Source organism: Triturus cristatus, chromosome 3_1, assembly GCF_964204655.1.
Source record: "Triturus cristatus chromosome 3_1, aTriCri1.1, whole genome shotgun sequence".
Taxonomy (NCBI): domain Eukaryota; kingdom Metazoa; phylum Chordata; class Amphibia; order Caudata; family Salamandridae; genus Triturus; species Triturus cristatus.
In genome coordinates, this window is record NC_140583.1 from 1,041,790,455 (window position 1) to 1,041,816,330 (window position 25,876).

Here is a 25,876-nt window from a genome sequence, read left to right on the forward strand (position 1 = left end):
ATCACTTCTCATTAAACTTTGCGTAGGTGGAGACGTTGCTTGCATGGAGATATGAGGTTGTTTGTTGGTGGAGTAGGCAAGTAGTGGAGCACGTTTTCTAGGTCTTTGCTGTTGGTTGCACTCATATTAAAATAAACTTTGCAAAGCTGCCACGTTTTCAGATTGCTTATGTATGACATTTCCATGGTTCAATGCGCTTATAAATTACTTTCAGTTTCAAATGTGACACTTTCTTGCGAGTAAAACCAAGTAATGAAGTGCATAGAATGTAAAAAGTGTTAAGAATGACACCCTTTTGAGCAATGAGAAGTTTAAAAAAAATATATATATTAAAACTCCTGCAAAACCCCTTAAATGGAAGGTTAAGACTTGCTTTTTGTTGAGCACTAAATGTTTGCAAGGTTTGTGACAGCCTGTCTTATATTGTGTGTAATACTATTTGGTTTTTTTGACATTAGATTTTATTAAAATTTTACATCCAACGGGGTGTGCCCCCAACAAATAATGGTCCTAATTTGCACGAATCAACACATTACAAATCAGAGATGAGGGTATCCTCCAAGGATCAATAAAACAAATAATACTATTTTTAACAATTTGAGTTTTCATATCAATCAGTATTTTGTAAAGTGCAGCACTATTACCCCCTGGGGTATCTGGATGCTGAGGGTGCCGCGGCTCTGTCGAAAAGCCAAGTCTTTAATTTTCATTCTGAAGCCTGCCAGTGAGGGTGCTGTTCGGAGGAGGAAGGGCAGGTCTTGGCAGGGATGTAAGAGGAGGAGCGGTCCCCGATGAGGCTGTGTCTGATGCAGGTTTGTGTGTGTGAGGACGAGTGAGGCAGAGCGCAGGTGTCTTGCGGGCAGATGGAAGTTCAGTCGGTGGTTGAGGTAGGATGGTCCTTGGTCATGAACAGCTTTGAAGGCATGTTTGAGGATCTTGAACTGGCATCTCTTCTGGATGGGGAGCCAGTGGAGATTTCTAGTTATAGTGCTTTTAGTCTCAGGCTGTGACTTCCTAGCACTATAATACATAAGTCACAATTTCCTGGTACACAAAGCAAGACTCAATTCTATTTCACTTTGGTTACAGAGAGATGTGTTTGTAGAGAAGTTGTTGCTCAATTATGAATTTACCTTAAAAAAAGCAAAAGACAAAAGGTGTTTGGCAAAATGAGAACAGTTGGTTTAATTAAACGCTGCGGCTGGGAGTACAGTTACAGAAGCGGGTCTGAGGACTGACTCAAAGTACCATCGATCTGAACAAGGTTTTATACATTTCTTTAGGTATCATAAACTGTTATTGTTCCGTTTTCAATAAGAATGTGAGTCATGTCTTTGGAATCTTAAATAATGCCCCCGTTAACAAATGCAGGTGGGCTCAATCTTCCATGGACACAATGAGGGCCAGTGGGTAACGTGTCCAGATGTTTGGCATGAGGGTCGTTTAATCTTTGCATGAACTGCGTGTTCCTAACTTTGTGTGGCATTTGACTTTGATGTTTTTGGGAATGCGTGCACCCCTCCAGCCATGTGTGCTATATTGAGGCTCATCTCCCTGAACCATTGTGGTTTCGCTACCCCTATCTGTGTGATTTATCTGAGTTTCCTGTTAGCACATTTGTCTGCTGGCTGCGTGTCACCCCACCTATCAATCGGTAACCTCAGGCCAAGGTCTCGGAGCCTGCCTGACTATGTATTTCTGAGTCGGGGTTGATGGAGAGTTCATGACAGATAAATACAGTAATAATGACGCAATCTCGTTCTTATATATTTGTGCGTATCAACAACAACTTTTCCAATATAAACAGTGTGTTCGAGTAAGTGAAGAAAGCTGTATTTGAATATATGATGGGGATATGTGTGTTTGTATTCATCTGTGTGTGTGTATTCTGGGAGTGTGTGTGTTTGCAAGGGGCTGTGACTTTGGGGATGTGTTTGTCTAAAATGGCAACACAAAAAGGTGATGGACGGAATGCTGAACAGTGTCACACATTCACCTCCCCCCCCCTCCCCAAGTACAGAGATCTGCGCCAAATCCATTTCCACTCCAGTTTGGCCCAGCTATATGGAAATCAGTCTTGACCCTGTACCCTAACTGCCATTCCAGGTTCTCCCTGGACTTCAAAACAAGCATCCTGGGACTGGTTTCGGGGTATCGCCCCTCATCAGCCAAACTAGCTTGAATCAAGTGGCATAGTGAGCACAAGACTCACTTCTGGGCTTACCCTACCCACTTATGGTGACAATAGCAATACAAAAAGATGATGGACGGAATGCTGAACATTGTTAAAAATACACCTCACTCACAGATTTGGGTTAAATCCATCGTCTTTTTTTCCCCCTCACCATGCCACCCCAGTTGGACCCAGCCATATGCAAATCACTCTTGACCCTGCTCCTGCATGGGAACAGTCTAGACCGAACTGCCTTGCCTGCTACTCAAAAGCTTGCCAAACCTGGTTGGTCGTCTGAGCCCACAGGCCCCAATAAAGCAAAGGAAATAGTCACGGATCCCCACCAAAAGGAAGCAAGATCACTGACACTACTTCCCAAAGGCACAGTTAACTTCCTGACACAAACGCTTAGTGACTAGAGGTTATGGCTATCTCCATTGATCTCTCATGTTGAATGACAGAGCTATTGCTGGCATTTACTCAAGCAGAGGAGAAGGGAACAGGGTTTTTAAAATATTAACACTGTGCGGTAGCAGGAGGTGGGTGGCTAATATACAGTCCCTCCATCCCCTGGCACGAGCGAGGTCATTGCAGGTATTATCCATACCAGGTGATAGAGTGGCTGTCTCCTCCATACTTTTGTGACCAAAATAAAGAGCACCCTCATATCCACACTATTGAACGCAGCCCTCGAAAAATCATAAAACTGTTCCTAGACCTGCAGATTTAGTGATTTTAAATAATCTATTTGACCTAGCTGTAATGTACTTAAACGATAATCTGGTCTCAAATTGTGTGATTTTAGCACATATTTTATTTAGCAGAGCCGCCTTTTTCTTCATTGTCTCATATAAGAGCACCTTCAAATATACAAGTTCAGCATTTCTGCTATACAAACAACTATTTTGTTTGATTTAATAGTCTGAACCTTTGCTTCATGTATAATAAGAATCTAGCCCTAATATAGGATTCAAATAAGCCCTGATCTGCCTCTTGGTTCCCTAATACCATTGTCATCAGGCAGGGGGTAGGAATGTTTCTCAGTTCATGTTTAAAAATAAATGTATTACTAAAGCTTGCTTTGACAGCGCGCTGTTATTTACAAACCGCATATTTTCTGTTGAAATGACCGTAGACTTTCCCACTAACATGCAGTTTTACTGATAAAACTATGTAGCGTATAAAACAATCTGCGGAAATTAGGGTTCAGTAAAAATGTTTATCATTTGCATGTCACTAAGTAAAGTGTTCTTTACTTATGTATAAATGTTTTCATTCTATTAAAAAGTTTTCAACATGCAGAATTTTCCAAAAAGTGCTCAAATCATTACTAAAATATTTTGAAGCTTTTGAACAGTTCATTTACAAGCTTGTTAAATGTTGGGTATTAGGGAAAAAAACTGACATACTGCAGCCTTTCATTTCACACTCTGTACAGAACAGTTGTCAGACAGTTCAATTTGCAAACGTTCTCTAACTTGGCGCTTGTTTTATCCTGGAGGTTGTTTATTTTTCTTTCTCTGACTGCAAATTGTAAGACATGCTGATATTTGACCTCTGTCTCTGAACACAGAGCAAATGTGACAAGATAAAAACAAGATTTAAAGGCATCTTTTATTGCTCATTCATTTTCTGAGAGAACGGAACACCTGTTCTTTATCTGCTCACCAGAACGGGCCAGTAGGCTCTAAAAATAGCTCGCACGGACAAAATCTGACTCCTTACTGTGAGTGAACAAGTAGATTTCTCAAGGCCTGAAATGATAGGTCATTGGAGTGGTACATAACCAAACTACCAGAGGGAGCCTTATGTATCAATCTTTGTTGAACTCGTCCATACTGACAAGAGAGATGTTCTCTTTCTGGTTGTACTTTTTGTTGCTATCATTGTAGGTGCTTAATAATACTCTGGAATGTGCCATCCTGATATCTAGTTAATGAACCTTGCAGAAAGAGAACATAGGCATTTTTTTCGCATGCCATAACAATGCATGCCTTGCATGAGCTTTTTAGGTCTTGCCTGCGGATAGTTGTTGCAGACCCACTTATTTTTAATACATATACTTTGCATCACCCCTTGCTCTTAATTGGCCAGATTTCTTGTCTCTCCTTTCCCTGCTTTTTATTCAGTGGTTTTTTTTCCCTTCTTTGCTTGTCTTTACTGTTTTCTGATTGTATGACATGTTGTTCTACCACTTGAATTCAGGAGACTACTTTTTCTTTCTTTGTATTCTTCCATGGGAGTGTATGTTAATTTCTCTATCCCGCGTATGCTGCTTCCCCCCTCAAATTTCATTCCTTTCCCCACCAGTTTTTCAATACCCCCGTTCCATTGATCCCCTGCTTGATTTCCTTTCCCCCTCATCTGCACTACTGTCCCACCCTGACAATATTTTTTTTAAATGTACGTGCCTTTCCTTTCTAAACATACATGTTTCCACACATTTAATTATTTTTATTTTTTAATTTACCTCCCACAATGGGCATCTGCCACCTTGGAATGTTAATTAAAAAAACAGCATTGGCAAAGCCAATAGGTTTCGCCTTTGCAAGAGCTATTGGCTTTGATAATGTCTTTTAGCCATGTTATACAGCAGAGTGGCATAGATTGGAATGGAGTAGAGTAGAGTGAAGTGGAGAGGAATGGTGTAGAGTGGAGTGCCTTGGATTGGTGTGGTGCAGAGTAGAGTGACAGAGTAGGATGGCATTGTGTAGAGTGGCATACAGTGCAGTGGCGCAGACTAGAGTGCAATGGCATAGAGTTCACTGTCATAGAGCAAAGTGGAGTAGCTTGCCATAGAGTGCAGTGGAGTTGTGAAGAGTAGAGATGAGTAGAGTACAGTGACATGGAATGCTGAGGGCTAGAGTGGTTTAGGGTGCTATGGGGTAGAGTGCTACGGCATAGAGTGGAGTGGCGTAGAGTGGATTGGTGCAGAGTATAGTAGTCTGAAGTGTTGTAGAGTGAGGTGGTACAGTGGCTTGGAGTGGTGCAGAAAAGTGTAGAGTGCAGTGGTGTAGAGGAATGGAGTTAAAGGTCTACGTCAGAGCCTCAGTTCAAGTTACAGGGTCCTTTATCCCTGAGTAGACGCTACTCTCATGGGTTTTGTCAGTATTTCATAGGGGCATAGAAACAATGTTGCACCCTTCTTTATTTGGAAGGCACGCAGAATCACAGTCACACTTTACGCTACAAGGATATGCGTATTAGTGCCTCGACGACTGACCTATTTACTGTCCTAGATGAGCTGATTTGCTTTCATTGTTGGACAACGGGATGGGAGGGAAAAGAAGCAACATGGGAGTGGCGACTCATGCGCATAAGCACATCAAGATTCTTTTTTTCTTTATCCGCATTGGCAAAGAAACATTGTATGCCTTTTTCCCGATTTGGAACAGAATTACCAAAAAGCATTAGCAAAGCAAATACGTTTCTATTGCATATAAACACCGGAGTGATAGACTTTTCCAAAGCTTGTTGTTTTATAGGGTCCTCCCACAGAGAGAGTGTGACAGAACTGGCACTATACTGGTACCGTGCTGATGGTTGCAGCCTCTAACTAAAGATCAAAACAGACTAATTTCTAAGCGGTATTTCTCTCACTACTAGGAAAGTTGAAGCTCACCTTAGTAATACATATATATCTCAAGTGATACTCCTTTAGAGGGACTGTCGTTTATACTTCAGCCTTTTTTGTCACAAAGGAACAAGTTAACTTGGGAAGATGAGGCACAATCGAAAGTAATTTCAGGATCACAATGTATTCGTCTTATTGATAACCACAGGTTAGGACTATGTGTCTGGTGAATGGTGGACAGATTGTAGCGAGGCGGGCATTTGGAAGGGGCTGTCTGAACGTCATTTACCACCTCTAATGCTCGGTTCATCAGAAAACTAGATTGTGATATAAGCTAAATTTATGGGAAGATACATTAATGCTTTCTAGATAGAAGTTTGAAAGTCTGTCTGTTGTTCTTGTGTTATTTAATCAGCGTGACAGCTTGAAGTGAGGAGAGTAAAGTTGTGGGTCTGTATATGTGTGAGTTATAGCTCAGTTCATTACAGTGAATTCCATCTGCTGGTTTGTCAAAGTGTAAAGGTGGCTGTTTTGTAAATTACACTAGAACTTACAGATGACACAGTAGGCCTTTAGTAACCATCATCAGTCATTTGTCTAGGTCATGTGTGCATGTTTTGGTGCCTTGTGAGCCTTCATTACACCTAATGGGGGCGAGGGCAAAGGGGCACTTCTATTCTCATGTCTTCTAGCACCCGCATGTTCTCAAAACCTGAAATCCCCATCCCGCAGTTGAAGGGTACAGAGCTGTACTCCATGAGACTGAAGAGGTCTTTCTTCCTGCACTGTCTAGAAATGACTGGGTCATTTTCTGTTAGGGTAGATGTGAGGGGAGCTCCTTTTGGAGGTATCGTAAGAAATCCATTCCTTTATATTAGTGGCAAGGAAGGCTGTATTATGATAGTAATTTTTGATTACTGATAATAACTGTGAGCTTGTCTGTGTGGAACACAGTCTTGTGGTTATGAACCCTCCCAACCAAAAAAACCTAAACTTGAGCCAGGTAAAATCTACTCAACATATATTTTATGTGTGGGGGGTGGGGAACTCCTCACCCTGTTAGGCCCCTTGCTTCTCAGACTCCTTTCCATAACAGAAAAGACAATTACTAGAAGCGACTGCATATTTTGCATTAGATTGTTTTCATTGAGTAACCACAATAAACTGATCATGGGACCTGCAGAGTAAACAGTAAGTGCCTACCAATCTAATCTGAACGCCCCATATCCCTCTTAACCCCATCCTCCATCAAAAAGGGGAAGTGATGTGACCTAAGCCTGGATCAAAGCACCACTTTGGTTATTCGTGCATAGTACAAAACACTTCCCACACAGTCAAACCCCAAGTACGACCACCCTTCCAATCAAGCTGTCCGCTTGGCATTTGGTGTAACCCGTCCAGGATGCCTTTTTGACACCTCCTATGTTTAGGGGTTTCCAATATACACTTGAAAGTCAGTAATGTGTTTTTTTTTTTTTCCATTAAAGCATCAGGTGTTAGGTTTTTGCTGTGGTTCAAAAGAATAGATACATTTTAGAATGGATGATGTTATAAATTGCTTCAGACAAGGTGTTTAATGAGTGGACTATTCCTTTTCAGGTGACTTTACCTGCCCTCTCACCAACGATGCAGACTGGAACAATTGCTCGCTGGGAAAAAAAGGAGGGTGACAAAATTAACGAAGGGGACCTGATAGCAGAGGTAAGAGGGCACAGTATGCTCTTCACATTCTGTGGGCTCTAGTTTTGAAGGTTTACATGCGTATCTCCCCTCTAATGCTCATAAGCAATTTCTTTGATAATGAGTGTAAAAAAAAAAGTCTGCTTCTTTCAGAAACATGCTCTATAATAAATCTTGTTTTTAAAACTGGTTTCATTACATGAAGTCAAAAAATAGTTTAAAACTTTTAAGAGAGAGATTTAGAACAAGTGTTACTTCGCGCTAATATCTCGTGATGGCTGTATACCAAAATTAATTAAACTTTTCTCAGATGACTAAGAAAATCTGACTTTAAATTTTGAAAACTTTTCCCAAGAAGCTATTCAGTCTTGCTACAGTCTCTGCAGGGTTGAGAGAGCAGTTTTTAGGTATGGTTTGACAGTGCATGTTTCCATACCTTGCGTGATCAACAGAAAAAGAGCTTAAAGTAGTACTACTAAGGAAAGAGCTTTGTCTGTACCCACAAGTTGATTACCTTGAGTACAGCATTTGATTGGCTAGAAATTGTGTGTTGCCACAGGGAAAAAGTCTGCTGCACTCTTGTAGGCCTCTGATGGATTTTCCTTCACCTAACACGAATGCCATGTTCCAAGGTAATGACGTAGCTGCGTGGAAGAGAAAAATCGGCAACACATGCAATGCATGTTTTTTTTAATTTTTATAAATGCGTCAGGCGGTTGATTACGAGTGGTAGCACTCTTAAGGCACAATGGTTCATACAGTATGGTTGGGCTGGTGTTCCCTACAGGGAATGTCCCGCACAGGGCAGGAAGCCGTTGCACGTGGGGCCTGCTTCCCTGCTTTGGAGAACACACTCCACACGTGAGATGGAATCGTTCCATAGTCTAGCCATATACAGGGAGCAGCATGGCCTTCTGAGCACCCGCCACCATCTGTGGGTAAAAGACACCAACAGCATGTGGAAGAAACCAGAGAGGGGGATGTGCAAGGGGTTGATCTGGGGTAAACTGCAAAGTACGCTGTTACGCCAGCTGCAGGGCTGCTCTTTAGGGTGCGTCTGTCTGAGTGAGAAAAGTCAGATGGTAAAGGGATGGCGAAAGCAGCTTACCCACGTGTACATTTTAATACAGACACTGGCAGTTTGCCTTCTCATGTTGCTCCAGATTAGACAGACGGCTTCTCATATGAAGAGTTTGTTGTCCTAAACGATGAGTCTGTCAACATTGGATATTCGAAGATAGCACTTGGGAGGGGCATAAAAGATGGAAGGGTGGGGAAGGCTCACGTATTCATATCTTTGCTAATCCATGTGCCAACCTGTGAAGCAAACCTCTTCATAAGGACACATTGTCTTGGCTCTGTAAACCTGAGAGCAGCAAAGTGGGCAGCATTTTGGAGCTTAGAAACAGAAGTTTTCTGGTTTCTCCTTTTTCTAAAGACAGTAACATGGGACCAGTTTAACAGTACCGTTTTGTTTTTATCTGAAATAAAGAAGTTTCTGGTTCTTCTCTACCTTTTGAGATGAGCTGGGTTGTTAATAAGTGAAACAAACTTATTATTACTATCCCTGGCCCTTGATGGATACAAGAACAAAGGTAATCCTACAGTACCATGCACACAACACAATAAATGACACTGACAGTGCTTTTTGTGGATAAAATTGTTTCACAAGTTTGATTAAACTGCCTGCTTGGGTTAGCTCACAGGCGATCCAGGTGTCAACGGTGAGTTCATAGAGTAGCTGATTGCCATGCTTAGGAAGTTGGAGCTTTCCTGTTCGTGGTATCCGCACCAGTGCACTTTAAATTATTTACAGCTTGTTCAATGAGCTTTGCCACCCTAGTTTTAGGTCTCGCCTGGCGAAAGCAGCGCAGGCGCTGCTCTCGCATGGAGTGCACCTTTTGGAATCAATTCAGCGGACGGCTTGTATCCGCGCGTCTGCATGGACAAACATGGCTGCTCTTGCCATGTTTCCATAGCAAACAGCATGCGCATGTCCGTAGGGACTGTGGACAGCCCAACGCCATTTTGCATCTTGGTGTGTCCTAGCAACGGCAATGCACGTTATCCCCCCGCCTCCTTCCCGTTCTTAGTGTTCCCGTTCCCTTTGTTCCCGCCCCCCTCCCGTTGGCCGTGTTCTCCATCCCCCCGCCCCTTCCCGTTGTCCCTTCCCATTGTGCGTGTACGTTGTCTCAAAATCCGCTTACGAGCAACGGGTAGTGCTACATGCAGCGCGCGTGCATAGCAGAGACGGCTGCTTTCTGGGCATTTGGAATTTGTGAGGCCGTTGGGAAATTCAAAGAAGATGGACCAAGGATACGTGGGTGAGTACCTCCTGGCTGAAATCCGGCTCAGGTCTTGTTGTGATTGGACACCCGACCCCTGTCGCTTTCCCATGCATTGCCTTGCAGTTGGTCTGTCGGGCCGTGACGTGCGGCTTTCTGTTGGGTCTCGTTTACCCAAAGCTCGTCTACTGTCACTTAGCGAATCTTTACAACGCCATCGTGTTTTTCATTCTTCGAGGAAATGGTGAAGCTTGCGGTTACTCTTTCCCAGATTGGTTGGTTGAATATTTAAAAATGGATTGTTATTACTCTATTAAAGCTTTCAGAGAGGGATTTGTATTTTGTAACATGGAATTGGGTCCACTCACTGACTGATGAGTTTCTTGCCTGTGTATGGTCCTTCTCCCTGCCTGCTGACTGCCCACCTCAGCGCTGCTTGCTGAATGGCCACTATGTCTCCTAAGCATCCACGCACTACACTCTCTGCCTGATAAGCGCGAGCTTGCTGCTTCTTTAGCTCCCGCTCACTGCCTGTTTGCCTACTCACTGCATTCTTAATGGCCACTCACTATCTGATGATTTCGTGCGCACTGCATGTTGAGCCTTCTCTCCCTGCCTCACTACTTCTTCTAATTGCTTCCTGAACATCCAGTCTGTCTGGCACGTGGTTGACTCGACCCCATCCAAAACACCTTACAGATGCGCATGCGCTTGTCAGAAGCTCACTCTTCCCCCTCGTCCACGCCGGCCCATCTTTGCTGGGACGTCTTACAGATAAGACCCCCAGGAGAGCCGTATCGGCACTTCACTCTGTGTGCGAGGAAAACTGTTTATAGTCTCCGCTGGTATGGCCCTCTAGCCGTGGGCTCTCGGCTGTGACCCAGGAGCAGCTCTCCTCACTGGGCTCCGCATCATGGTGTGGTTCATGGATTTACTCGGCTGGCACTGCAGTGGTGGAGGGCCCAGTTGGCCTGGTGGTGCCTCTGCTGTGCTTGGAAGCTAATTCACAACACTGCTCCGAGTTGTGCCTGACTAGTCTGCCGTGGCTGCCAGTAGTGGGGTAGGGTTGGTCAGTGCATTTGCCTCTTATATCTGCACATCACAGGTCCGGATCAGTGCTTCATCCTTTCGAGGCCGATTAACAGAATACCATTGAGGTAGCATAATCTACTAATGGGTTACAAACGTACATTACCATAGCAGCAAGCGCCACGTGGAATGCCAGCCAGACATATTCTGAAAACAGGCCTACTGAACACAAAACGTGTAAAAAAAAAAAAAAAACACCACCATACTTCAATGGATGACAAGACAGCTTAGCTGGTTAATGCATCTGCTACAAAGCCTTGCTTGTAGCCCGTTTGTCACTGGTTACGGTTCCAGTGGAATGGACTCTGCCCTTCACCTATCTGAGGTTGATAAAATGAGTACCATTGCGATGAGGAATGGTGTTCAGCAGGATCAGACTGGGACAAAAAATAGGACTGAGCACCAGTTAGCGAACCACATAGCTGAAAAAAGTAGCCCACATTTTCAAATCGAGCCTGTTTTCTTAAGTCACGCTGTAGGAGTATCTTGCAAGGCGTCTGAAACTTCATGTATTTGTGTTTACAGTTTTTTTTTTTTAACTTTTAAAAAAAGATTATTTTATTTTGCATAATGACTTTATGTATTTGTGTTTACAGTTTTTTGTTACTTTTTAAATTTCAATTTTTTATTTTGCATAGTTTTATCAACAAACCTAAAAACAATTACAGATACCATAAAACATGAGTACATTGTAGGAAGGTGCATCAGTACAAGAAATCACATCAGTACAGTTAGCTGCAGGCTATGGTTATGGTAATATCAGGTCTCGAAATCAAGGTGCTGTACAAAGAACAGCAAGTGAAACCTAAACCAGCATGCGAAAATCTCTAACTAGAGCTGGTTTATTTATTTATTTTTTTCATTTCAAGGGATTGGAGGGCAACGTTATTTGCCGTGACTCGGTTTGTTGGGGTGAGTGGTGAAGCCGGGATAAAAGCTAACACATACTCATCACCTTTCCCAGTCTGTGCACCTGCTGTAACAGAGGGCTTGTTGGTACAGTGATATTTTCTTGCAGACATTACTTTAACCCCTTCTGCCCCAGTTCTGAATACATCTCCTACAGCAATGCGTGTGTTATCGGCCCACTGGAGAATGTTGTTCGTAAAGCGCTCGGACACCTCGGGGTAAATGGTGCGCTTTATAAAAACGCTTAAATGAATACATGTTGCTTTACATTAGACCGGACCCTGCAACTGATCGCTGAGCATTGCATGGTTTTCACCATTGTGCCCCTTTTACACTTGTCGCTTGCCTGAACCTGTGAGTGTAGGGGGGAGGGCACTTGCATTGAGAACTGTATAAAGATAGTTGTGAGGTATACAACAGCTCTCAAGGAACTAGATATATTTGGAACCTTGCGGGGTGGGGCTCTTTGTATCCTAGTTGTGGGTGGGCGTATAAGCATATGGACACCCAAGGGGAACAGATGGGGTAATTCCAGACGAAGGGAATCTCGAAATGACACTGAGGAGGAAACTCCGGGGTGACAGACATGGGCTCTTAGCAGCAAGCTGGTGGTTGGGCACTGCCTAATCCTAGTGGGCGCGGTGGGGGCAGAGTCTTGCAGAGTTCCTATAACTTAACAGTTCTTATTTTTCGTTATGTGTTCATTGACTCTTCAGCTAAATACACAATAACTTCTGTTGTCACTCTTGAGTACAAATATGTGTCACGAAACAGTTGCAAATGACTAATATGTAAGACTGCAATAACAACATTTTAAACAAGCATTTGCAATGCAATAGGTCTCATATTAACGCGAGTTTAAGCTATTGGCATTGTAACTGACAATGTTTTATTTATGTTTCAAAAACCAAAACATAAATAAAAGGCATTGTCATTTACAATGCCAATTGCTCAAACTTGATAAATGCGAGACCTGTTGCATTGCAAATGCTTGTTTTCTTTTGTTGTTTCATGCTCCTGACGAGTCAGAGCAAGACCATGGCCAGTTTTCACAGCTGCTCAGGATTCCAACTGCGGGATTAAGAAGCGCTGTCACATCATCCCAGGCCCTCGTGTGATGATTCCCAGTGACCCGAGGAATTTCCCTCCTGGCTCAAGATTCACTACCTGGAGGGTTTAATAATTGTATCAAGCTTTAGGATTACCATGTTACTTGTGAGGCCGGGAAAACTCAATTCACAACAAACTTTGTTTTTTATTTATTTTTTTAAATCAAGTTACCCCCCCCCCCCCTCCCCCCTGAAAAAAAAGTCTCCCTGCAGGTGTCATGACCCGCTGCGTTTCTTGTGTTTTTTACTTTCATGCCTTATGAAAAGACTGCTCAAAGGTAGGTGGCGAAGCAGAAATATCTTCATTGTTGTATTGTGGGCTATAAATTACAATACCTAAAAGTTTGCAAGAACATGCTTGTATTTTCATAATTCCTAGCAGGACACTACCCATGGCACTTATTTATCAAAAATGTAATGATATGGTTTTCAAGGCTTGCAGGCCAAGTGGAGTGTTTTTGCCATCCACAGTCAGGCGGAGGTTACTACCCTTGAATACCCGGAGAGCACCTGCCTGGCACTCACCGGCCACCTCCCCCAACCAAGATGACCAGTGGGAGAGGACTGCATTGTATGCACCAAACTAAGTTGGACAAGTTCACGGTTCATAAACAGCATGTGTAGGCTCACGCTCTCTCCCAGCAATAAACAGTGGGTGGAGACCCCATGCTGAGAGATTTTATGGCGGCCATAATTGGAGTGCACACATCACTAGAAACTTGCATGGACTCAATCACAACCAAAGTTTAATTAGTCAGATTGGACCTCCGAAAGATAAGCAACAGAGTCAAAACAATGGAGACCACCATAGCCAACCTTCAAACAGACTCGAAAGTACCAAAGCAGCAAGCCCATGAACTGCAAGCCACAAGTCAAGAACGTGGCAAAATAATGTGTGTATAATTGGCGTCCTGGAGCGAGCAGAGGGGCCAGCAACAGACCTCTTCATTGAGAAATGGGTGAGGCCGCACAGCATCTCAAAATGCTTCTCAGTTGACAGGACCCACCGGGGCCCCGGGGGGGGTGCCCGAAACCCAGGGCCCCACCAAGACCGACTTTGGCTCGAATATCCAACTCCCGAGACCAAGATGCTGTATTACAAACTGCTCGGAGCGCTCCGCTGTAACATATGAAAACAATGCCACAACCTTCTTTCCGGACTTTACTGTAAAAGCCCCAAAACAGAGGAGTAGTTTCTCGGAAGTCAAGAGTGTTGCGTGACAAGGGTGTGAAGTTCTTTATGCTCTTTCCTGCGAAGCTACGGTTCAATGCTGATGGCAAGGCATGGTTTTTCGAGACTCCAGTAATAGCTTGGGAATGGTTGGTCAGAGAGTAGTGGGGGGTAGAAGCCCCAAGGCACAAAGGGACAGACAGTCGAAAAGACAGAGCGCATGGAGCATAGAACCCAAGAAACTGAACGAGCGAGTCCTGAGGCAACAGGACACCAACTGCCTCCTTCGGAGTGTGAAGTCGTATGGGAAAACACACACACACTCTTCCTTGTTCTGGGGAGTGACCGATGGAGAGTCAGGGTGATGACTAGAAACCCAATGGCAGATCCGATCCATTTGGGTGCCAAATCTGTGGGGAAACCCCAGCAGTGTTGGACCTTTTCTGACATAGTGCTGGTGGGGATTGCACTGTCGCAGCGGACTATTGATCGTTCATAAAGTTGGTAAAATATACTAGTTCCCAAATAAAGAAAGGAGGGCGTGGGCATAGAAATTGGGCCACAGTCCTCCATAATTCAGGTTGGGGTAGGGCCACAGGCACTCTGCATAGTTGGGGAAGCGGGTAGTTTCAAACCTTGAATGCAGGGAGGGGGGTGCTACAAGTTACATTACTAAGAGTTACTTTATCAATGGTAAAGAGGGGTAGGGTGGGAAGGGTTTTAACTCCCTTCTATTTCAGTTAAGTGTGCTCATTTTGACTTGGTGGCAGTTGAGATGTTACACCAAACAGGGCAACGAACCAGAGCTTAGAGTGAATACACCAAATTGGATACTTCTCAATGACGCCACCTCGGGCAGGGAAACAAACTATTGGGTAGTGGGATATCAGACAGACAATGGCGGACACTAGGGTTGACCCGGGATTGTGGCTTCTTTCCCGAAATGTCCATGGTCTGGGAGACTAGCTGAAACGAGGTGTAGTGCTCCAATACATAAAACAGCAATCCCCAGACGTAGTCTTGCTACAAGAGACTCGTTTAGTGGGTAAAATCTGTAAAGCACTAGACCACTGGGGTCATAAATTACTTGCCCATGCCGGATTTACCACCGCATCTAGAGGGGTAGGGATAATCCTAAGAAATCCTTTTCCCCCTGACCATTTTATAAAACATTAATGTTGTGGTAGCTGTCGGGTCCTCGCCATTATAACAAACATTGGCAAAAATACCTTTTGGTCTAACAAAAAGAACACATTGCCACAGTAGTCCATTGGACTGGAAAAAACTTTGTGTGCCGATTATATGTTCCTTATGAAAGATCAGAATGTTGTCACTTACAGTGATGTCAGCAGAAAGAGAATTTGAATAAAAACAAAAGGTCTTGGTTAATGCCGACCTAATTAGGTGCCCAATTCTTAAAGAAAGTCACACAAGTGTACCCTTAGTATATGTCCTTGCATTAATGCATATTTACAGGTTTCATGAACTAACAGGAGTTTACAGAAGTAGGCCAGTAAATCATACTCCTAGAAAATATTTGTGATCTGCATTTTAACACAAGCAAATATGCGAAAATCTGAGCGTCTACAAATTCACCTTCCCTCCAACCACTTTTTTTCCTCAACTCTGGATGAAGTTTTACTTCTGCCCTTGTCAGAAGTAAATTTCCTTACTTTCTCAGTATGGAAAAAGATTAGAGAAGAGCTGGTTAAACCCCCCTAAAACATGCAAGTTACTAGGCTTGCACAGGTTCAAAAGGGCATTGCAACCGTGGCACTATTGCTTACCGCTACTTCAAACCTCAATATGTAGTTATGCAAAAAGGTAGCAAAATAAGGGACTCTCATTTTCAAACCTCTCTATATTATGATCCCTTTCACAATCAGAGAGACTATTATCAGAGCTCCTATGTAATGAGAATGCTGCTATAATTTGTCACTGGACAGCCTGCACCAAAGGGACAAGTGGATGTTTTTACAAGCCAAGTAGATTTATGAAGCAGCCTGTCCCATGGGTATGTAGATATATTTTATTAAATTCCACACCCATGCCTCTCCAGAATATGCTACATTCTCACCCTGGCCGACCAAGCTATACATTTTAAAGAAGTGCTGCACCTGGAGAGAGGCAGTGGGACCATTCACCGCTGTGGGCAACCTGCATGGCGAACGTGCCAAGGCCCAGGACAATCATTTGGCTGAATCCGTGGTACCAGAAGTACCTGCAGGTTAGGGAAGGACTGATACAGACAGTGGAAAACTACTTTAAAGAAAATTAGGCCTCTATGGAATCCGGACAGATTTTATGGGAAGCCTTTAAGGCCGTGAAATGAGGACAGGTATGTTCCCTAGTGGTGGGCTATAAGACAGGCGAGCGGCCATGGAGAGGCTAGAGAAGGAAATCCTAGATTTAGAAAAAGAACGGACGGGAGAGGACCCTACCACCATTGATCATGCTCTGAAGCTCAAGAAGAAAGAATATAAGATTTAGCAATGGAGGCTGCAAAGGCCAGACACGTAGCCACACAGCACAAAATATATGAAGTGGGAGACAAAGCAGGTAGGCCTGGTTTAACAGGCATGAGCGAGCAAATAGACTCGTCACCGCCATGAGCACTGATACAGGAGAAGTACACGGGGACCCGCAAGAGATTGAAGAGGCATTTTGCCACTGATTATATCGCATCTATACACCATCCGTGACATCCATGGGATCAGAGGTGAGGTAATTGCTGGCAGGTATACCCCTTACCCACCCTCATAACCTAGCATTGATGGAGGGTGACATTACAGATAAGGAAGTTGCCCAAGAGATCTGTAGTATCGAGTCAGGAGAGGTGATTGGACCCAATGGCCTCCCAATCGAATTATATAAATTGGCATCAAGCAAGGTAGCACTTACCTGAAAAACATGGATCTTGAAAGTCGATAAAAGGGGAAACCTCCAGAAGTCCAGCTGCCGGCCTCAATAGTAGTGATCCATTAATGGGGTAAATCGAGGGATAAATGCGCTTCCTATCACCCCATCTCCTGGCTTAATGCTGAAGTCAAAATTCTGGCTAAACTACTCGCATGTCGGCTTGTGCAGATCATCCCGAGACTGGTACATGCTGACCAGTCTGGCTTCATGCCGGGACGAAACACTGCACTTAATCTACGCCGGCTCGAAGATGTTTGGTGGAAGAGGAGACTCACTGTGGGAAGATGCTGTGGTCATTTCACTTGATGGTTGTATGACATTCAATATGGTCAAATGCCATAGTTATTCACAGTGTTAGAGCAAATGTGTTTTGGAACTAGGGGGCTTATTTACAAGCCGTTTGCCCCACAGTACGTCACTTTTTCCCATATTAAAAGTGACGCACCGGTGGCGCAAGGGGCTTGTAAATAAGCACCTAAATTCCTGACTTCGCTGACACTTGTACGAGAGCCCGCTAGTGCAGGTGGTGGTTAACAGAAGGACATCCAGACCATTCTCCATCCAAAGAGGGACAAGGGAGAGCTGTCCTCTGTCACCATTAATCTTTGCCCTAATACTCTAGCCCCTGGCAGCCTGTATCCGCAGAGACCTGCTGATCTGAGGACTGCGCTGGACTGAGGACTGGTAGGATAGAATAACCATATATGCGGATGAGATCCTCCTCTATATGGCGACACCCCGATCTTCAGTAGTTGGAAAACGGAATATATTCACTAACTTCGGGAAGTAATCCTGTTATTAACTGGTCTAAATTCACGATATATGTACTGCATGGTACAGCTCTAGTATTGCCTTAGGAATGTGAGTCTGAAGTACTGGCGAAAGACGTCCGCTACCTCGGCATATATCACCACAGACCCAGATCTGTTTTACACCCTTAATCTCCAACCCCCACTGATGTGATTGAGTGGAGATGTGCGCTACTGGAGTTCACTACCACTCTTCTTATTAGGACAAGCCGCCCTATTTAAAATTATGGTGCTCCCCCGGTTTCTATATATTTTACAAAACACACCGTTCCCAGTTCCAGAATCATACTTTTTGAGCAATAGAAGGCCAACCGAGAGCGTTGCTGTGGGATGGGAAGCCCCCCTGAATAGCCTTAAGAAACTGGTGAAGGGATGGTTTGATGAGGGGAATAGCACTGCCCAACATACAGAAAAACTACTGGGCCGCACAGTTAAAGGTAATTAATCAGTGGGTACACTGACCACCGAACCAGCCCGCATATAGAATGGATAGATTAGTCCTACAGTCAGGAGCATATGCAAAGCACTATACACTAACCCTAGACACCACCAGGTCACGGGTGCAACAAAATACGCAGTCCAGATCTGGCACATGGTCCATAAAAAGATGGCGTGGCATATTAAAGTAACACAGGCTATGCCATTGTGAGATACTAAGAAATTGGGCTCCCTAAGTAGAGTTCCCAGCTTTGATAACTTGGACCGCATTGGTATTTCCCTAGTGGATGACCTGTGGTCAAGGGAGTGGTTCCCTTCATAATAACACTAACAGGACTATTAGTTGGAGTACCGAAACATTTTGATATTTACATATTAGACCTGCACTCCTGGTTGCCATCCCAAGATAAGAGGAACTCCCAGAGTTTTCCCCATTAAAAGATAGACTCATGACAGATTACATGGACCGGAGGGCGACTTTACTGACCTATCAAAAATTGATCAGTAACTTCCCGGACCCTCTCCTGAGCCTCCTGGAGCAGTGGAGAGTGAACCTGGGAGAATTGGAGGTAGAGTATTGGCTGCAAACATTGGCCTCCCCAAGAAAGATAGCCATTTTTGCAAGATTCAGGGTGCTGCAACGTAAGCTATTACACAGACCGTATTTCTCCTGCACAACCCTGACTACAATGGCCAGATGGTTGGATTCTGGTTTCTCATGTCACTTCTCTCCTGAGGAAGCTGCATTGGCTCCCCATCCCCCAGCGCTGTGCCTTTAAAGTTGGCTTCCTGGTCTTTGAATCCCTACATGGCAGGAGCCCCAAATTCGTTGATAGCCTTACTCATACTCCCTCATGCAACCTACGCTCGGCTCACCTTCACGTTCTGACAACTCCCTCCTTCAAGTTGAAGAGGCAGGGGGGCTGTAGGTTCGCAATTCTCGCACCCAGATTCTGGAATTCCCTTCCCCTTGAAATTAGATCCTGTACTGACCTGCTTAGATTCAGAAAATCCCTTAAGACATGGCTGTTTAGACAAGCATGCAAATGAATTCCTACAGGGTTCGGCACTTCCTAGAAACAGCGCTGTGAAACCAATCGGTGAAAGTGCGTTTTACGAGAATTTTATAACATAACATAGTTGTCAGAGACAGTGTGGCGGAGATGGTACATTTTAGCACATTCTATGAGACTGCTTATCCATAAAATGTTATTGTGAAGTAACCACATACTGCTTGAGTGAAGTATTGAGTGTGGGAATGGAACCAACGTCTAAGTGGTACCTGCTAAATGTGTGGGAAGCAACTGATCTTACCAACAGAGAGGACCTGGGTGACTCTAGGGTTGGTAATAGCCAAGCGTAATATTGATAGAATGTGGGGAGTGCCCAACACATCAACGCTCCGAAACTGGTTAAAACATAAGAATTGGTGTACAGTGGCAGAGATGGTGGTGTATGCAAGTAGGGGCTGTCCCAAAAAATGGGAGCAAGTATGGGGCAAATTGAACATTTATTGGGGAAGCCTATGTATGCCCCCCTTGGTGGAATCAAACAACTCTACAAGTCAACCAAATGTGGAGCACACAGGGAGAGTTGTTTTAATTTATTTTTTGAGTCATGTTTATGGTGTAATCTCACCATTGTTTACCATAAATAATAGTGCACCCCCATAAGGTATAAGGCAAGTATCGTTTTTAATGCATATCTGCAAGTTGTTAACATTTTTTGTTCAATGATCACTGTTTGTCAGTTCTTTCCATTCATTCGATGAATAGTCTAAGATGAAATCTTTGTCTAGGTCAGTGCCTAGGATAGTTGAACAGTGAATGAGTATCGTGTGCCCTGAAGGATGGGGGAGAAACGGCTAGTCCTTACCTCCTACCTGGTAATGTAAAGGTTTTAAGGCCGTCCTAATAGCATTAGCCTCTAGTGCTCCTCCAAAGTGGGCACTTACTCAGTCAAAACTGTCTCATTATATAGAAGATACTGCACGTTTGCTACTTGCAGTCCGTATTGCTGAACAGTCTGTTAGAGTAAAGAGCCTACTGTGAAAAATTCTCATTTGAACATTTTAATTAATATTAGGAGTTGAGTAATTAACAAATCTATTTGTGAAGAAACTATGTTGCCACCTTACTGTGATCTTAATTCTTTATCATAATTTGTTTCCAGCCTAATTCTCATTATGTTTGTCATATTGCTTTTATATCAGTAATGACAAAAATCAGTCCCATCTTTATTTTTGTAATATTGTCTTAAAATAATCTTTTTCCCTACAGATGATTTTCAAAGTAGTTTCTTTATGATGATCTTTCTTCATAACCATTTCTTCAATAATCTAATTCTTTATTTAGTTTGCCAAGGCAGTTCTTAATCATGTTGTCAACTAACAAGTCTTTACTCTGTACTTCAAACCTAAAACACAAGTGCCCTGAACCAAAGTGTCTTATTTTTGTCACTGAGTCAATGCACACTTTGGAAAAAATCTGGGTTCTCACTTTTGCAAGTGGACTAGTGTTCAGAATTCGTGCCACAAGTGCTGATTGAAAATACTTTCACGGATATATGAGAGCTGTTACAAGTGATTGAAGATGGAAGTGATGGTGGAGGCGGATTGCTTTTGATCACACTGGTCTTGTTGACCTTAGTTGCTAAATTAGGGCATGTGCTCACTCAATGTAAAGATGTAATATTTTCATATCTGACGCGATCTGCCTTGGAAATAGCATGCCCCCCACAGTAACTATGAACTGTGGATTCACACAGGGCTCTTCTTGCCTGCTACTTGTGTAATCTGTATTTATTTATTTTTGTTTCTCAATCTCTTGGTCATTGGAGACTGAGGGGTTCATACCTATGTTGATAATATCCAGTTACTCTTTAACATTGTAGTCGACTGAGTTGGACTGTGATGCTGAATACATTTTTTAAGAATGATATTTCAAGATCATCACCACTCTTTGGTTCATTGATATTCCTCATGTTTCAGGGCAACTGTTTTACCCTCACTTGTAATGAGAGATGTAAAGCTTGGTTCCAGTCTATTTTACAATTGACTTTAAAGAGATTGCTGAAGCCTCAATCTGCCTACTCCTGCAGTTGGAAACGTTAAAGGTCATATCTATTATGAAAACGATAGCAAACCAGAGAATAGGCAGTCTATATCCTGTTATGCTTTGAGGCAAGCTCCAGCATTTTAAGAGAAAGAAAGTAGTCTCTGGAAAAGGCTACTGCAGCAGTCTAAAGCAGTTTGTTTTCAAGACCACCAAAATAAAACAATCCAGCAGCAAGAGCAAGAGTGAGAGTTTGAATGGCATGTCCACTAATTTTTCACCAACTGTTGCGAGAAATCACTGACTCAGAAAACAAAGCTATAAAGTTTAAACGCCAACAATGTATTTGTCAAATTGGGACACCTCGGCTAAGGTGCATAAGAGGATACATATAGTGTAAGCGTTTGATAAGCATACATATTGTCAAGAGTGAACTGGTATGTCCACACAGTCCTACATAGATTTGCTCCTAAAAGCATGATTATGAATTCACATTTCATTGTTGGAGTGCTTTGGGACCTTTGTCAGCTATAGAAATGCTACAGTACAGTGTAATGGTAAGAGTAAAATGATCCTGTTTTATTTGCGGAAATTCAAATTGAAGTGCCAATGTACATTAACAGAAGCAGATCTACGTTTCAGGCAGCACTTGGGTGTTCACTTGTATTCAGAATGTAGATTGTCTGATTTCCAATTCAAGTGTTTTGCTGCCAGGCTGACTTACAAATGGAAAGGACATGGCATTGACCTCTTTCCATATGCCTCAACAGAAACCTTTCACCACTCGGATATAGATAATATTTCTGTGCTGATAGTAAATGAAAACTGTGTTTGTTATTCAAGTTGAAGGGGCCAGACTGTCAATAAGAACTTGCCACGATGTCCATGTATACAGAGTAACAAACTAAGCAGCTGCAATGCAGTTTATCACACAACACTTTGAAAGCTTACAATAATGATGTCTCTTAATTTTAAAGCACATATTTCTTATGTCCTGGTAAATACAAATGTTTAAAAAATGCTATTTGAAGTTCTTGTTTTTTCCTAATTGGCATAATTTATTTTAAGTTTTTTTTTAAAATATAGAATGGTTTACAAACATTTAACCACTAGTGTCGTTTACATAAAGACTGCTAAAGAGTTGATCCGTTTCCATTTCTTGAGATCTCCCTGTGCAACTTTGTTACCGGAGTGCCATGGAATTATATTATTGTCTTTTACTGAATGGCCTGTGCATCATGACCATAGAGTGTGTTGTTTATTTATAGTCGCACATTCAAAGTCTTACAATTGAACCAGAATATAGCCTTTGCTGTCTTGATCTTGAACAGTCAGTGGAAATGGTTTAGTGGCCAGTCTATTTATGTTGTGCGTCCCTGAACTAACGTAAAGAAAATATGAAGGTTTCCTTTCTCTGGGTCTGATGATCATCATCGTGGTCTTTCTCACTCATGCCTATACAAACGTCCAGAACGTTTCGCCATGACTTTTGATTAATTGTGAATGTGCTATAAATCTTCTAGATTTATTTCAGTCTGCAGGAGATCTTTCTAAATGAGTCCTATTTGTACAAAACAATCTTTTCTCTTAAAAGGTGGAAACTGATAAAGCAACAGTGGGCTTTGAAAGTCTGGAAGAATGCTACCTAGCGAAGATTCTGGTCTCGGAAGGGACAAGAGATGTCAACATCGGTGGCATTATATGCATCACTGTGGAGAAGTGAGTATGTATTGTATACAGTATCCTGCAGAAAACTAAGGTTACTGAACCATCATTACAATCTATGTTTTTGCCGGCGATAGCATAATATAAAGTATCTTGTTTTCAAAAGGGCTATGTAACATGTTTTTTACACCACTGTAGGTTCTAATAGTGTCCCGTTGTTTTATGTTCCAGAGGATTTATCTTAGAACCATTTGCTGGCATGAGTCTTGACAGCGGTTGTTTCCTTTATTGAGGGGTGCTAGCTTGTTGAGAGAGGGATACCTCTTTCTCTCTTGCCTAGAATTCTGGCTGGGTGGCAATTATAGATGGGTATGGCGTGGTGAATGTGACGTTGAAGGCGTCTGGCAGGTCAGGTTTGGGACTGCTCTATAATACAGTGGACGTTTCATCACAGTGGGGATCAGGCTTAGACAGAATTCTTGCTCTGGTGAAGTAGGCCTGGTCGTACTAGCAGACTGTTAGGGCGATGATTATCTTGCAGTTTGTTGAGAAATAACGGGATATTCAGCGTGTTGCTTGCTTTGTGAGGTGGTAGAAAAACACTTGTCCATTGCAAAAGTCACTCCTTTTGGTGAGGTAGCAGAAATGGATCTTAGGCCCAAAAGTTCGAGTTGCAACAGTGAGTGGATGCCTCAGTGAAGAGGTGTTGGCCCAGATCAAATTGGTCAATAAGAGAGAGGCTGGACTGAAATGATTATGAAAACTTTCCACACATAACCGCATCTTTGAGGATTGGATGCAAATTGGGTCATAGGTGAGATATTTTGGATTACCTGGGCTTGAATGAATACATCACCATTTCAGGGAAGATTGTTTCCTGGGGGCCTGTAGAGGCCTCTGCGTCACGAGAATTTTGACTCTGCTGGGCATCATTGAGCTGTACTACTTGTGCAGATCTTATGATTGTGCCACAGCACGGTCTGCCATAGTATCGCTTTTCCATTCACTCACCGGGCCTCGCTTTGCAAGGTTATTTGTATTTCAGCTGGGTCTCCACTGTTTTTGTTCTGCCACCTAAGTGCCCGTGAGGCTGTGCTTGGCTCCGCCTCCTTCCAGGACATCGGAGGCGGCGACCGGCCGGGCCAGGTACTACAACTACAACTCCCAGGTCTCCCTGGGCTAGGACGCTATCCTGATCATGCGCTAGGCGGCGCATAAAGCCCCACCTGGTGCGGAGCCCCTTGCTTTTCCATTCACTCACCGGGCCTCGCTTCGCGAGTTTATTTGTATTTCAGCTGGGTCTCCACTGTCTTTGTTCTGCCACCTAAGTGCCCGTGAGGCTGTGCTTGGCTCCGCCTCCTTCCAGGACATCGGAAGCGGCAACCGGCCGGGCCATGTACTACAACTACAACTCCCAGGTGCCCCAGGGCTAGGACGCTATCCTGATCACGCGCTAGGCGGCGCATAAAGCCCCACCTGGTCCCTCGCCCCGCGAGGACGCGCGCGGGACGTGCCGGGCTAAGCCCGGGCAAAGGGCGGGCCGTCTGTGGCCGTCCGGGCCTGGAAGTGGCTGGGCTGGGCTACCTCCCTTTCTTCGAATCCCTTAGACCAGTGAGACTTTCATAATATATGTTAATGCAATTGAACCGCCGTTTTTGCTATTCTGCTTTTGATTTATGGTCTAGGTGTTCAATGTTTACAAACTCCAGTGCCACCTATACATTTAGGAATACTTTATCATGGCGCTGCGCCTTAGAAATGGGAGGAAGATTGTACCAAACAGCTTCGGGGGGTCTGTATCTGGAACTCTAGATCGGTTCATTACTAGAGCAGCAAATGTTCTTGAAAATGAAATTTTATCTACAGAAAAAAGGCTGTCCCTAGAGCTGTTGTCCAAACGCTCCTCCTTGGGTACCATCATGACCGCAGTCACCCCAGAGCAACCCCGGTCACTTGACGCCACTAGCTAGGGATCATGTGTGGAGCGAGTAGGAGTGGGTGGGTCCACCATCATATCAACCAGCAATTCTTTTGACTCCATCTTAGATAGCATATCTATACTTCCAAATAGTCCTACTGACCCCAACACTTTGGCTGCCCCTACCCTGTCCCATATAAATGTACCAAATTCTCCCCACACTGGGAAAACCAAAACCAAACAACCTCAATATACCGCTGGTAAAAGAAAGCGAGGGGGAGGGACACAAAAGGGTAGAAGTGCCAAGCTAACTAAAACTATTACCGTAAATGCATCCCCTATCTCTAAAACGCACTATAGATCTGCCACCATTGCCTCAGGCATAACGTCACCTAAGTTAACACCCTGTTGCCCTGCTGAAAACCAACCCCCAAATGGTACTCTAGAAATTCTAGAGCAACTTCTATGATCTATGTTGCTTCCCCTATTTGAGAGGGTTAAACTTATAAATGATTCCATGGCTAAATTGGAAAGTGCCGTAGCGGCAAACTCTGCAACCCTCAATAAAATAGTGGAGCTCTCACGAGCTACCGGGCTAAAACCATCCCGGAGTGTGATCACTGATCCCCAGAGTGTCATAATAGGAACTCCCGTGGAGGTATTAATTAGCCCAAACACTCAATTACATCCTAAACTTTCTAAAAATGCCTCATCCCAAACCCTTTCCATCGGTTATATTAGGGAGGGCGCAGCCAGAGAAGATAGAGCAGGTGGGGAAAAGTCAGCGCACACAGTATGCGGTGGTCGTCCATTCTCTAGAGAAAACCGTGAACCTGGGGCTGAGGTACAGCGAGCCAAGCTTCCTTGTATTAACCTCCCCCCTGAATCTGCACCCTACACCGTTATCCTGGCTAATGTCCCTGAGATCCAACTTGATAAAACAGAGACCCACGGGGAATTGAAGAACAAGGTGATCTATTGGCTAAACAAAAATCGTCCAACCGTCCTGAGTTCCCTAGTGGCTTGGAGGGGGTTGATTGACTGGGCTCTAGAAATAGGAATGGTAGTGCAGGTTGGCAAAAGG

The 25,876-nt window shown here is 43.7% G+C and overlaps 1 protein-coding gene across 1 annotated transcript in view; it reads left to right on the forward strand.

Annotated features, from left to right (window-relative positions):
* The window catches only part of DLAT (dihydrolipoamide S-acetyltransferase), a 144,615-nt gene that overhangs the window by 586 nt on the left and 118,153 nt on the right, over positions 1-25,876 (forward strand). Inside the window, exons 2-3 of the mRNA XM_085645794.1 lie at positions 7,347-7,448; positions 22,804-22,928. Coding sequence (XP_085501920.1) covers positions 7,347-7,448; positions 22,804-22,928 — 227 coding nt within the window. The remainder of the gene's footprint in view (positions 1-7,346; positions 7,449-22,803; positions 22,929-25,876) is intronic.